Below are 13479 nucleotides of genomic sequence, written 5' to 3' on the forward strand. Positions count from 1 at the left end.
GCCGGCATTGTAGTCTACTCTACCAGGATCAGGAAACGGTTCTCCATAAAATGTGCTGCACACATCCGAATATTTGGGTTGAGGTTTTCTGGAACAGTGTTGTAAATACAACTTAACCACTGATTTCTAGTCGTGTCCATTTTTGGAAGGCCAAACAAAGTAGTTTCGCTTTCACAACGAAACAGCGTCACACACCGTGGCCTACAGTGAGCAGAGGCCGGGGGATAAAGTGAGGAACGGCAGGAGGGTTATCGTCGAGGGTTATATGACGAAGCAGATATCGTCCTCTTTTGGAAGACCAAACAAAGTAGTTTCGCTTTTACAACGAAGCACACAGCGTCTTTACGACATGGCGGCAGAAACAACAAAACTACAGCGAGAATAAAAGTTACGCCTTCTTTCTTTGCGTGAACATTTGGGTGGCGTTATGCAAATCTTCCCACATCGTGACGTAGGTATGTGGGGGCGTGTTAGAACGAGCCGTTTTAGGTAGGCGTGGCTGACTCTTAACTTTTATAAAGAATATCTCTTTGGATTTGAGACTTTAGTCTTTGCAACTTTACAGAGCTTCTTTATGCACCAAGAGCTTGTAACACTCCAAAGAGAAAGGAAAAATTGAAATCGCATGACCCCTTTAATATAAATATTCAAATACTGAACTTCCACAAAATCACGTTAATACATCAAAATCCACATATATTTTAAAAACATTTTTCAATAAAATGATTATACTTCATTACACGTTACACGCTTGTCCACTCATCGGCCATGCCCTTGCATGTATCATTCAAGATACAATGTCCAATTTAGTGCTGTATTACTGAGAGTCAGACACTTTCCCACAGAGCAGAGATGGACTCTGAGGAGATGGAGGTGGAGAGCAGCAGCGATGTGGGGCATTCTGGGATGGAGGAGCCGTCGGAGAGCGGCATAGGCATGGAGTCTTCAGAAGCCATGTCTGCCGATAGCAGTGATGCGGCGGCTCCTCCTGCCCCGGCCCCAGAATCAGACTGCCACGTAGGACAGAGCTCTGAGGGACTTGTGGTAAGACAAACAACCCACACATTTATATCTCCGCATGTTAGGGTGTATGTAATTCATATCAAGGTTAATTTTTTGGGTTGCACTTTAGGTTTTTATCCCAGAGACAAGCTCCAGTACAGATGTGCGAAGAGTTCATCTCCCAGACTCCTCTTCTGTCGCCCAGTCAACCAGTGTGTCCAGCGTCTCCACGGTGACACAGTCGGTCCTGGTGTCAGAGTCTGTCCAGGTCCTGGTCCACTCCAGTGCTGTTTCTGAAGGAGGAATGATGGTTTCTGATTCCACTGCTTCCACATCCTCAGATCTCGGCTCAGCTATTGACAAGATCATTGAATCCACCATTGGACCTGACATCATGAATGGTAGAGAAACCTCTTGCCTCTTCTTTTTTATCACAACTAAGGTATTTAATATGGTAGACACTGTCATCTTTATGTGTATGTAGTATTCAATATAAATACTGTGTTTCTATGCCCATTTTACAGGATGTATTGCGGTTACGAGCGCAGAGGATGGCAGTGCAGAGACCACACAGTATCTGATACTCCAAGGTCCTGATGACGGTAAGAAAGATCCCTAGAGTTTAAGGTTAAGGACTGTATGCAAAATCGCATGCTCTATGAGTAGGTGCTTCTCTTAAATAAGTGATTAAAACAGTATGTTCCATATAGTATGAATGTGTGTAGCATTATTGTAAACCAAACATCTGACCTACAACGTCAGTTGCATCACTTGCTGACATTCACAAATCCTCTCCCGTGGCCTCATGGCAGAGTAAACTGTCCATCAGATGCACACTTCAGAATCTCGCCGGAAGTAGTAGGGCATCCAGGTACTTTTCACTTGCTGTTTTATGAATACTGTGAATTCGGACATACTACTCTTTTCACATACTGTTTTTCACCTGCACTACATGGTTGTTGGGAAACAAAACAAGCTTTGAAATAAGATAAACTAACTAAAAATCATAATATATTTATTATATTACTTCAGCTCCAAACTTCTGGATTTTTTTTTTTTTAATTATTGCTAAATGACCAAACCCTGTTCCACAGAAAAACACAAATCATATGAGTTTTGAACAGCATGAGCATTAATAGATTATGGCAGATCCCTTAAACAGATTATGGCAAAGCCCTTCATATGGCGATGTCTATTTATATTGTATTGTATTAAAAATCCCTTTTGATCTTGTTCTTGTCATAATCTGTGTGACTAATCTAGATTTTCAAAGTTGTTAATTAGTATATTGTTTGACCCAAATGTGCTAGTAGTATTACCATACTCATTGCAGGAAAGACGTTTTTCAAATTGACTTAAAGGGATAGTCCATGTAAAAATGAAATTACTCCCCTTACTTCCGTTCTAAACCTGTATGAAAAAAAAAAAAACAGATTTTGAGGAATGTTGGTAACTGAACAGTTTCAGTTCCCATTGACTTCCATTGAATGGACAAAAATGCTTCAAAAACGTTCTTCAAAATATCTTCTTTTGTGTTGCACAGATGAAAATGCATACAGATTTAGAACAACATGAGGGTGAGTAAATAATGATGAAAGAGGGGTAGTTCTTGGATATTCAAATAGCCATTTCCTTTGTTCACTGTGTATAGGAGCTCCTATGGTGGCTCAGATGTCTTCCTCTGCACTGTCAAGCCGCATTGCCATTGAAGCACTTGCTGATGGACCCACCTCCACTTGTCTGGACCAGGCAGACCTGTCAGATAACCCGCAGGGCAGTGTGGAACCCGACCAGCCTGGACACTCCGGATACCGTGAGCACGACGATGGCAGCAGCAGCTGCAGTCGCCCAGACCAGCCGCAGCATTCCCAGTACATAGAGTGGAGTGGAGGAGAAGACCCAGACCAGACCAGAGAGGCTCGGTACATCGAGTGCTCGGGAGCTGAACCAGACCAGACCCCACGTCATTCAGGGGTCACCAACTACAATGTGGCAGACTCAGAAGAACCTCTAGGGCGTTATGCAGCAGAGTGTAGCGGTACGAACGGTAGCCCTCAGAGGCGCTCGTTTCGCTCCTCCCGGTACATCGTAGAGTGCAGTGATGACTACTTGGAGTACAGTGCTGAGGGTGCGGAGCGGCCGCAGCATTCACGTTATATCGACAGCAGCGTGGATGACAGGGAGCACGTCTCCGCATCAGAGCAGGAAGGAAGTGCGGTAGATGAGCCCCAGCACTCCTATTTGCCACAGGGCATGCTATATGCCGACGAGGGTGCCGTTCGGCACTCACTGGCTGACACAGTGGGATCCCAGCTCACTAATCAAATGGACTGCAATGATAACTTGTCCGGCCCATACATAAGTAGCAGTGGGACATATTCCACCCATCCAGAGCCTGAAGTGGAGGAGTCTGGGGTGGTGGTTGAGTCTGGGCACACAACCCCAGACATGGCTGAGCTAGAGGAAATGATGGAGGTGGTGATCGTACAGCAATTTAAGTGTAAGATGTGCCCATATAAAAGTGTCTCCAAGGATACGCTCATCAACCACATGAGAGACAAACACTTTAAACCACCAGGTAAATTAGGAGGTGCTAATTTTGTCTTTTCAAATGTAAATTCAACTCTTTGTTTTTAATATCTGCCCCATTAATGGCCCTGTGCAAAATGGGGTCATACTTTATGCTTAAGAAATTTATTTGAAACTTTAAGGGCACATGATGGCCACAAAGGCTTTTTAGTCAAGTCATGTAAAAATTTATTTATATAGCACATTTAAAAGCAGCAGAACTTGATTGGAAATTGAGCAGTAGAGATAATGCAAGCTTCATGAGACACATTCAAATTCTGATGTAAAGCAGCTCTAAAAAGACAATAGTGTCGTAATTCAGCTCATGTCAGTTCAGTGTTGGTTCAGTTCAGTTCAGTTCAATAATTGTGTAAAGTTCATCAGTTATAAGTTTAATTCAGCTACAATCAGCTCTACAGAAGACATCATCCAGCTCAAGTTCAGTTCATCTTCTGTTCTCATACGTTAATGTCAGTGCAGTCAAATCGATATTATTACTGAATATTAGAAGTCTGTTAAACCCTAGCTAAGCAAACCAGAGGCAACGGTGGCAAGCACCCCAAAATCCATCAAGTGACAGAAATGGAGGAAAAAAAGCTTTGGGAGAAACCAGACTCCCTTGTAGGACCAGTTCTCCTCTGGCCTGAATTAACAAACACAATTACAATAACTTAATGCAAAAAATAGGGCCGGTGTCCTGACATTTTATCCTACCCGTCAGATTGTCCTACCAGGGTTTACTGCGTATGCGCTCATCAATATTACGTCCTTTTTCTCATGCTGAACAACAATATTTAGTGTATCTGCATTACTGTAAGGGTAGGTTTAGGGTTGGGGTAGGTGTAGACTTTAATAAAACACAATCTAATAGGTAGAAAAAATTATTTAATGTTGGTTTCCTGTAGCTGTATCTCTTCTAGCTACAACCGAGAATATAACACATAATTACTGTATTTGCATTACTGTAACGGTAGGTTTAGGGTTGTGGTAGGTGTAGACGTTAATAAACCATAATTTTACAGGTAGCATTTTTCGTTGTCGAATTGTACTACCCACGGTTTTAATGGGAGGTAGCAAAATCTGACAGGATAGCAAAAATCGACAGAACACCGTCTTAAGTATCAATCAGGTCTTAACTTATGTATGCAGTTCTCTTAAGGTTCTCTTGTTCAGAATGTGCTATCTCATGTAGGTGGTCCGGGCCAAAAGAAACGTGGACGGGGACGTCCTCGAAAATCTGAAAGCAGAAAGCAGAGCGTCGCTGAGGTCAAGAAGGAGGAGCCTCCTGAAGAGGAAGAAGATGACATCATTGATGCATGATGCAGTGATGATCAAGGTCAGTGGAGAGCAGTTTGCATACTCTATATTTCATTTCCTGTTTTTTTTTTTTTTTTTTTTTTTGATTTTTGCTTTCAGGTCCGAGGCCAGGTCCAGATTGGCTTCCAGTCACAGCACTCCTCCTCCTTCCTGCTCTTCATCATCTTCCTCACGGAAACGGCCCCGCAGGATAGTCAGGATAGTTCGCAAATTCCTTCCTGACTCAGGTCTTAGCTTTTCAGGTCTAAGAAGTTGAATAAAATATATAAAATATTCATTTTAAAGAAATTAACATTCAAGTCATAAATCTACTTCACAACTTTCATAGATCTGAGATAACACTTATTTTCATCTGTGTATGAAACAGAGTCACCAGCGGCGTCTCAAACAAACAATGCAGGGGACCCTCAAGCTCCTGAAGAAGCAAGTTCCTCTGGATTGGAGAATGGATCTTCCTCACTATCCAACGGGTCAGCAGTGGAACCAGCCGTCAGCCAGTCAGATTCAGAAAACAAAGATCCCTCATCAAACACAGGCCCTGACGACCTGGAGTTTTTGCCCAAAAAAAGAGGCAGACCTTCTAAACGATTCCTTCAAAAGAAGTACAAAAAGTACATGAATCGCAAGTAAGTAGTACCTGTACTACTCTTTGATCATCCACAACATTCGATTAATTTCACTTGACCGTTTGACACAAAATTATATCTTAGAAAATATCTTAGTTTCATTTTTTTTTTTTAAAGCAAGTACTACAGATCCCTTAAGCCTCTGCTAAGACCTCATAATTGCTGGATCTGTGGCTCTCGCTTTCTGTCACAAGAGGATCTCAGATTCCATGTGGATTCTCATGAGGGAAATGACCCTGAACGCTTTAAGTGCCTGCAGTGCAGCTACCGCTGCAAACGGTGGTCCTCACTGAAGGTAAGAACTACATTCTTTCATTTGACAATCTATAAATCCATAAACATTTATTTTATTCACTTTTATTAGTTAAATTATTAGGTAATTTTTTTTATTTAATTTAAATGTTTGTATAATATGTGCTAATGTCTAATGTATATAACTATAACATTGATGTATGTGTCCTATAGGAGCACATGTTCAATCATGAAGGTACAAAACCATACAAATGTGAGACGTGTGATTACTCCAGTGTTTATAAGAAAGACGTGATCCGGCACTCAGCTGTTCACAACAAAAGCAAGTAAGAACTGAGCATGTCTCCTTTTCATCAATCACTTGTCATGAATTTTATTTTGTCAAACCCTTGAGGTCGTCTATATGATTTTTGTGTTTTGAAAAGATTTTTGTCTGTCCACTTGAAATGGTAAAATATTGAAATTTAAAATTCACATATGACATAACCTGATTAATGTTTTTAATGAATGTTCTGGTTTCTTCTCTTTTAGGAGTCGAAAGACAGATATGGTAAGATTCAAGATGTGACATGATGTATCAGTTTAAGTTAGCTTTGAGTGGTTTGATAAGGAAAGGTTTTCATGCAACAGTAGTCTTGCATCAATCCTTCCCAGGTTCCCAAAGTGTCCGAGTTTCCATGCCCCATCTGCTGTCGCGTTAATTTTACAGGTAGCATTTTTCGTTGTCGAATTGTACTACCCACGGTTTTAATGGGAGGTAGCAAAATCTGACAGGATAGCAAAAATCGACAGAACACCGTCTTAAGTATCAATCAGGTCTTAACTTATGTATGCAGTTCTCTTAAGGTTCTCTTGTTCAGAATGTGCTATCTCATGTAGGTGGTCCGGGCCAAAAGAAACGTGGACGGGGACGTCCTCGAAAATCTGAAAGCAGAGCGCGAGCGGTCGCTGAGGTCAAGAAGGAGGAGCCTCCTGAAGAGGAAGAAGATGACATCATTGATGCAGGCGCTCTTGATGATCAAGGTCAGTGGAGAGCAGTTTGCGTACTCTATTTATGTCCAGATTGGCTTCCAGTCACTGCACTCCTCCTCCTTCCTGCTCTTCATCATCTTCCTCACGGAAACGGCCCCGCAGGATAGTTGGGCCACCCCGCAAATTCCTTCCTGACTCAGGTCTTAGCTTTTCAGGTCTAAGAAGTTGAATAAAATATTTAAACATTACATTTTAAAGAAATTAACATTCAAGTCATAAATCTACTTCACAACTTTCATAGATCTGAGATAACACTTATTTTCATCTGTGTATGAAACAGAGTCACCAGCGGCGTCTCAAACAAACAATGCAGGGGACCCTCAAGCTCCTGAAGAAGCAAGTTCCTCTGGATTGGAGAATGGATCTTCCTCACTATCCAATGGGTCAGCAGTGGAACCAGCCGTCAGCCAGTCAGATTCAGAAAACAAAGATCCCTCATCAAACACAGGCCCTGATGACCTGGAGTTTTTGCCTAAAAAACGAGGCCGGCCGTCTAAGCGATTCCTTCAAAAGAAGTACAAAAAGTACATGAATCGCAGGTAAGTAATACCTGTACTATTCTTTGATCATCCACAAAAACATTTGATTAATGTCTTGTCCGTTTGACACAAAATCATATCTTAGAAAACCTTATCCATTTTAAACATTCTAGACTGTCAAAACCTCATTTAACTTTTTTTTAGCAAGTACTACAGATCCCTCAAGCCTCTGCTAAGGCCTCATAACTGCTGGATCTGTGGTTCTCGCTTTCTGTCACAAGAGGATCTCAGATTCCATGTGGATTCTCATGAGGGAAATGACCCTGATTGGAGAATGGATCTTCCTCACTATCCAATGGGTCAGCAGTGGAACCAGCCGTCAGCCAGTCAGATTCAGAAAACAAAGATCCCTCATCAAACACAGGCCCTGATGACCTGGAGTTTTTGCCTAAAAAACGAGGCCGGCCGTCTAAGCGATTCCTTCAAAAGAAGTACAAAAAGTACATGAATCGCAGGTAAGTAATACCTGTACTATTCTTTGATCATCCACAAAAACATTTGATTAATGTCTTGTCCGTTTGACACAAAATCATATCTTAGAAAACCTTATCCATTTTAAACATTCTAGACTGTCAAAACCTCATTTAACTTTTTTTTAGCAAGTACTACAGATCCCTCAAGCCTCTGCTAAGGCCTCATAACTGCTGGATCTGTGGTTCTCGCTTTCTGTCACAAGAGGATCTCAGATTCCATGTGGATTCTCATGAGGGAAATGACCCTGAACACTTTAAGTGCCTGCAGTGCAGCTACCGCTGCAAACGGTGGTCCTCACTGAAGGTAAGAACTACATTCTTTCATTTGACAATCTATAAATCCATAAACATTTATTTTATTCACTTTTATTAGTTAAATTATTAGGTAATTTTTTTTATTTAATTTAAATGTTTGTATAATATGTGCTAATGTCTAATGTATATAACTATAACATTGATGTATGTGTCCTATAGGAGCACATGTTCAATCATGAAGGTACAAAACCATACAAATGTGAGGTGTGTGATTACTCCAGTGTTTATAAGAAAGACGTGATCCGCCACTCAGCTGTCCACAACAAAAGCAAGTAAGAATTCAGCATGCCTCCTTTTCATTAATCAATCGTCATGAATTTTATTTTGTCAAACCCTTGAGGTCATTTATATAAAAAATATTGAATTAATTTAAAATTCACACATGACATAACCTGATTAAAGTATTAATTAATGTTCTTGTTTCTTCTCCTTTAGGAGTCGGAAGACAGATATGGTGAGGTCAAAGATGTGAACCATATGTGAACAAACAAACATTCATGTTTAAAGGAAATTGTCCTTATTGACATGATATATCAGATAAAGTTAGCTTTGAGTTGTTTGATGAGGCTAGCTTTTCATGCAACAGCAGTCTTGCGTCAAACCTTCACAGGTTCCCAAAGTGTCCGAGTTTCCATGCCCCATCTGCTGTCGCGTGTATCCCATGCAGAAACGCCTGACGCAGCACATGAAGACACACAGCACAGAGAAACCTCACATGTGTGACAAGGTAAAGTTCTTGTTTACATTTTGTTAATTAAACTAGTTTTGATGAATCAGTAAATAAGCCTTAGCACATTGTCGTTAACACAGATAAAAAAAAGTCGCTATGATCTATATTGGCTTACAATGTTTTTGTGAAATGCAGCCCTGTATATTTGCTATGTTCACACTAGTATAAATGGGTTTGCTTTGCAGTGTGGGAAATCCTTCAAGAAGCGCTACACTTTCAAAATGCATCTTCTCACACACATACAGAACTGTGGCAACAGCATGTAAGTGAGATGTCAGGACTCAGTGTAACTGTCTGTTCCTCCACTGGTAAACATAAAGTAAAGGTAGCTATTGTTCTCTTCTCCTGCGTCAGGTTTAAGTGTGAGTTCTGTGAATACACCTGCAATGACAAAAAGCACCTGCTTAATCACCAGCTGTCCCACACCAACGACAAACCGTTCAAATGCGAAGAGTGCAAATACTCCACAAGTAAAGAGGATTTCCTAGTGTCCCACATTGCCATTAAACACACTGGTGAGTTACGTAATCATTAGAAAGTTTTTATTTTTGGCAGTAAGAAGGTTTTCTGATGATACCTGTCCATCTTCACCCTCTGATCAGGTGAAAAGCCCTTCTCATGCGACATGTGCCACTTCACGACCAGACACAGGAAGAACCTGCGGCTGCATGTGCAGTGTCGCCATCCCGAGGCCTTCGATGAGTGGAGCCAATCCCACCCAGAGGAGCCAATTCGCCAGCGCCAGACACCTGTTTTCAGTATGCAGCAGATTGAGGAGCTGAGATTGCAGCATGAAACCCAGGGATTTCAAGGGACAATTGTAAGTACATGGATATGCCTTTTGATGCCCTTGTATCTGAATGGAAGAAAATCCCAGCATCCATATATATATAATATTTGTTTTTACACCTAAAGGTAGCAGTGGACCCCATTACTTTCCAAACCATGGAGTCCTTAGGGAACACATCTGTATCTCAAGATGCACTGGGGAACACTACCATCATTTACGAGCAAGGTCAGTAGAAAAGTGATCAGTGGATCAGTGTTTGGAACCCACTTAAAATATATGGTTGGTGTGATTATGAATATAATTCACCTTATTAATATTAAGCGTACAGTGTTAAATTTAATCTTTACCCTCTCTCACAGCCCAGACTACAGACCTCTCAGCCCAGAATGCTCTCGATCTGCTGCTAAACATGAGTAACGCCAGAGAACTGCAGGTACTGTACTGACACACTCACATCATCTCCTGGATTATAAAATAATGTTATAAATACATAATGTGTATGACATTTATTGGATAAAAAGGTACCAGTAAGTGAATTAAGGTCATATCTTTAAAAAAAAGTGTCAATTTGGATACTAATTTTAACAGCAACAACAACAAAACTATAAGCCAATACTGGTATGTATCACTGTTTTGCATTTGACTTGTGCATTAAAGTGTACAGATTTCAGATGCAACCCTACAAAAGGCCAAAAAAGCTATTTTAGTGTTACATTTATAATAAAATAACAAAAATATATATTAAGTACTTTCCATTAAAGTGTACAGATTTCAGGTGCAACCCTACAAAAGGCCAAAAAAGTTATTTTAGTGTTACATTTATAATAAAAAAACAAAAATATATATTAAGTACTTTCCATTAAACATATCTGGATTGGTTCTGTTAGTTGAATGTATAACGGGCCTACATTACAAGAAAAGCAAAGTAAAGAAAAGTAGAAAATATTCTTATATGAGGTTGTTATATTTGTACTATAACAATAAGCAATAGAAAACAATAAAAACGTTTTGTGATGGAGTATTACAAAGTATAAATTATTTAAAAACAGATTGAAAGGTTTTCTTTACAAAAACAGCTTTTCTTGTTTTTCTTTTAATGTATGTGTACACAGACTTCATGTGTACAAAACATCAGACGTGCTTTACACACAATAATTAATTGGTTGTATTACAAGATTATTTTTGCCAAAAGCTGGCATACTGTAGATCATGTACAATGCAATAAATACTTAGTAATTATTAGTAAGCCATAATAATGCTATCAGCCTTTTTATTATTATAGCTTGTTATATTTGTTCATCTATATCCCTAAAACTCATCACAATGTTAAACTGAAATTATGTGACTATATTATATATCTATACAGATTTTTATTTTCTGTGATAAACTGATCCCTCTTCTCAGGTGGCAGTGTTGAAACCAGATGGTAAGACCCTGGAGATGGGTTCTTGGACCGGAGCTGGCTCTGGGAGTGAGGGCTCATCCTTGCAGCCTCAAAAGATCGTCACATTCCATGTGTCAGAGAATGGGGACACTCTGGTGCAGGAGGCATTTGAGACAGCTACAGGGACCGTGGAGCAAGAGGAGACAACGGGTGTGTCGCAGGAGGTGACACAGATTGGTATTGGTACATATGAGGGAGCAGATTTCAGTGTGGTGGAGCAGGCCTCTGAAGAAACGACACACAGGTACTACCAAATGTCAAAAAGAGCCACTGTAATGCCTTTTAATGTCATATAAATCCTTTAAGATGATGCATGTGTGATGTTACTGCTTGGCAGCAGTTTAGAGGAACCCTCAGCAGAGCCTCCGGTCATGGAAGTGAGCACCGAGCCCTTGTCCATCTCTACACCGCTCAAAGAGAATAAAGATAAGTTTTATTTGAGCTCAGGCTTGACAGATGGAGTCCTGCAGCAGGTAGAGGTGAGACTCGGCTTTGTTACTTCACAGGTGGAATAACTAATTGTGCTCCTTCTCAATGGAAAGATTAATTGACAAAATTCTCCTCCTGCAGCTGAGCAGTGAAGCTCCAGGTTCCCCTTCCCTGTGTCCATCACCCCCTTCTCAACAGCTCAACACCAAACGCTTCTCCTGCCGCATCTGCATGGAGGCTTTCCACGGCCGCTCGGACATGGAGAACCACAAGAGGGCGCACATAGACCCCAAAACATTCAAATGCCCTGACTGTGACTTTACAGCACCTTCTTGGCCAGAAGTCAAGGTGTGTTGGTCATGTGGTTTAAATCAGTAAATCAGTTTTAAATCAGTATTGTAGAAAATGATTTTTTTCTACAAAACCTTTTTTGTTGTGTTAAATACTTTTTATAATATATCTATTTTTATAATTCTAGTCTCACATGGCCATGCACGCATATTTGAGGCCTCATAAATGCAACAGCTGCAGTTTTGCTTCTAAAAACAAGAAAGACCTGAGACGCCACATGATGACACACACCAACGAAAAGCCTTACGCCTGTCAGGTCTGTGGCCAAAGGTAAGGGAACAATTGAGAAATTATCATTAAAATGATAATGGAATTGATTTATTAGAGAATTTGTAGAATTTGTACTGTTAACATTACTGGCTATACAACACTTCCACTACTTGATGTAAGTAACACACGTACACGCAGACCTCCACAGCCTCTCAGTGCTCTGAGTTTCTCTTTAAGGTTTAACCGTAATGGCCATCTGAAGTTCCACATGGAGAGGCTTCACACACAGGAACCCTCACCCCGTAAACCCCGCTCTGTCCCCTCTCAGCAGACCATCATCGTCAATAGCGATGAAGAAGCTTTAGCCACACTGCAGAGTAAGTACTGACTCTGATAGTTAGACTGTATTTTGTTTATATAGAAATAATAGATTCACACAGCCCTATTCTGATTGTTTGACATGTCTTGTCATTTTTACGTTATAATATTTCTTTTTCCTGTGTTGTTCAGATCTGCAGGCCGGTCAGGCAGTCATAAGTCCGGAGAGGTTGCAGCAGGCTTTGGGTCAGGAACACATCATTGTGGCTCAGGATCAGACTCTTTCTGACGAGGTATTGCACACTTGCACAATGCACACAGTCTCATTCTCATTCTCTGTGTGATTGACTCTTTTTGGCCAATCCTAGAGCAGGGTATTAACTTTTAATGCATGTGTAATGCAGAAGGTTTTATATCAGGCCTCAGCTAGATTCAGGTTTTCACATTTTGCTTGTTTTTGACAAAATTCTACATTTCTCAGGAGGAAGCAACATATATTCAGCAGATCACAACAGTAGATGGACAGACGGTACAGCACTTAATGACTGGAGACAATCAGGTCACTGAGGTACAACTCATTTTCTGAGGCTTTATTCAGAAAACCAGCAAAAATTATATACACACTACAGTCAAATTTTGGAGTTTTTTTTTTATTTTTTAAGTAAAAAGTAAAAGTATAAAGTAAATACATTAAATTGATCAAAAGTGACATTAAAGATATTTTATAATGTTAGAAAAATATTTTCAACATTGATAATAATAGGAAATGTTTCTTGAGCACCAAATCAGCATATTAGAATGATTTCTGAAGGATCATGTGACACTGAAGACTGGATTAATGACTGCTGACAATCCAGCTTTGCCATCACAGAAATAAATTACATTTTAATATATATATATATATTAAAATACAAAACAGTTATTTTAAATTGTAATAATATTTCACAATATTACTGTTACATATTAGAAACAAACAACTAAATAAAATCTACACAAGCCTACATAGTCAGGAAAAAGTCTATATGTTAAGGAAAAATGCAGCCAACTGTTTTCGTTGTTTCTAGCATATACAGATGCTCTTTA

General features: G+C 40.1%; 1 protein-coding gene across 1 annotated transcript in view; it reads left to right on the plus strand.

The window, feature by feature from the left end:
- Nucleotides 1–13479, plus strand: part of LOC107678953 (zinc finger protein 335-like) — a 27478-nt gene that overhangs the window by 12319 nt on the left and 1680 nt on the right. Inside the window, 23 exon segments of the mRNA XM_016474354.1 lie at nucleotides 846–1044; nucleotides 1133–1403; nucleotides 1527–1604; nucleotides 2654–3594; nucleotides 6626–6790; nucleotides 6793–6937; nucleotides 7078–7336; nucleotides 7936–8113; nucleotides 8284–8396; nucleotides 8560–8578; nucleotides 8714–8851; nucleotides 9040–9116; nucleotides 9209–9369; nucleotides 9457–9674; nucleotides 9770–9869; nucleotides 10004–10077; nucleotides 11049–11332; nucleotides 11426–11567; nucleotides 11659–11865; nucleotides 11996–12138; nucleotides 12316–12455; nucleotides 12589–12689; nucleotides 12878–12964. Coding sequence (XP_016329840.1) covers nucleotides 853–1044; nucleotides 1133–1403; nucleotides 1527–1604; nucleotides 2654–3594; nucleotides 6626–6790; nucleotides 6793–6937; nucleotides 7078–7336; nucleotides 7936–8113; nucleotides 8284–8396; nucleotides 8560–8578; nucleotides 8714–8851; nucleotides 9040–9116; nucleotides 9209–9369; nucleotides 9457–9674; nucleotides 9770–9869; nucleotides 10004–10077; nucleotides 11049–11332; nucleotides 11426–11567; nucleotides 11659–11865; nucleotides 11996–12138; nucleotides 12316–12455; nucleotides 12589–12689; nucleotides 12878–12964 — 4233 coding nt within the window. The 5' untranslated portion in view covers nucleotides 846–852.

This window comes from Sinocyclocheilus anshuiensis, unplaced genomic scaffold (assembly GCF_001515605.1).
Source record: "Sinocyclocheilus anshuiensis isolate Anshui unplaced genomic scaffold, SAMN03320099.WGS_v1.1 scaffold13, whole genome shotgun sequence".
NCBI classification, from domain to species: Eukaryota; Metazoa; Chordata; class Actinopteri; order Cypriniformes; family Cyprinidae; genus Sinocyclocheilus; species Sinocyclocheilus anshuiensis.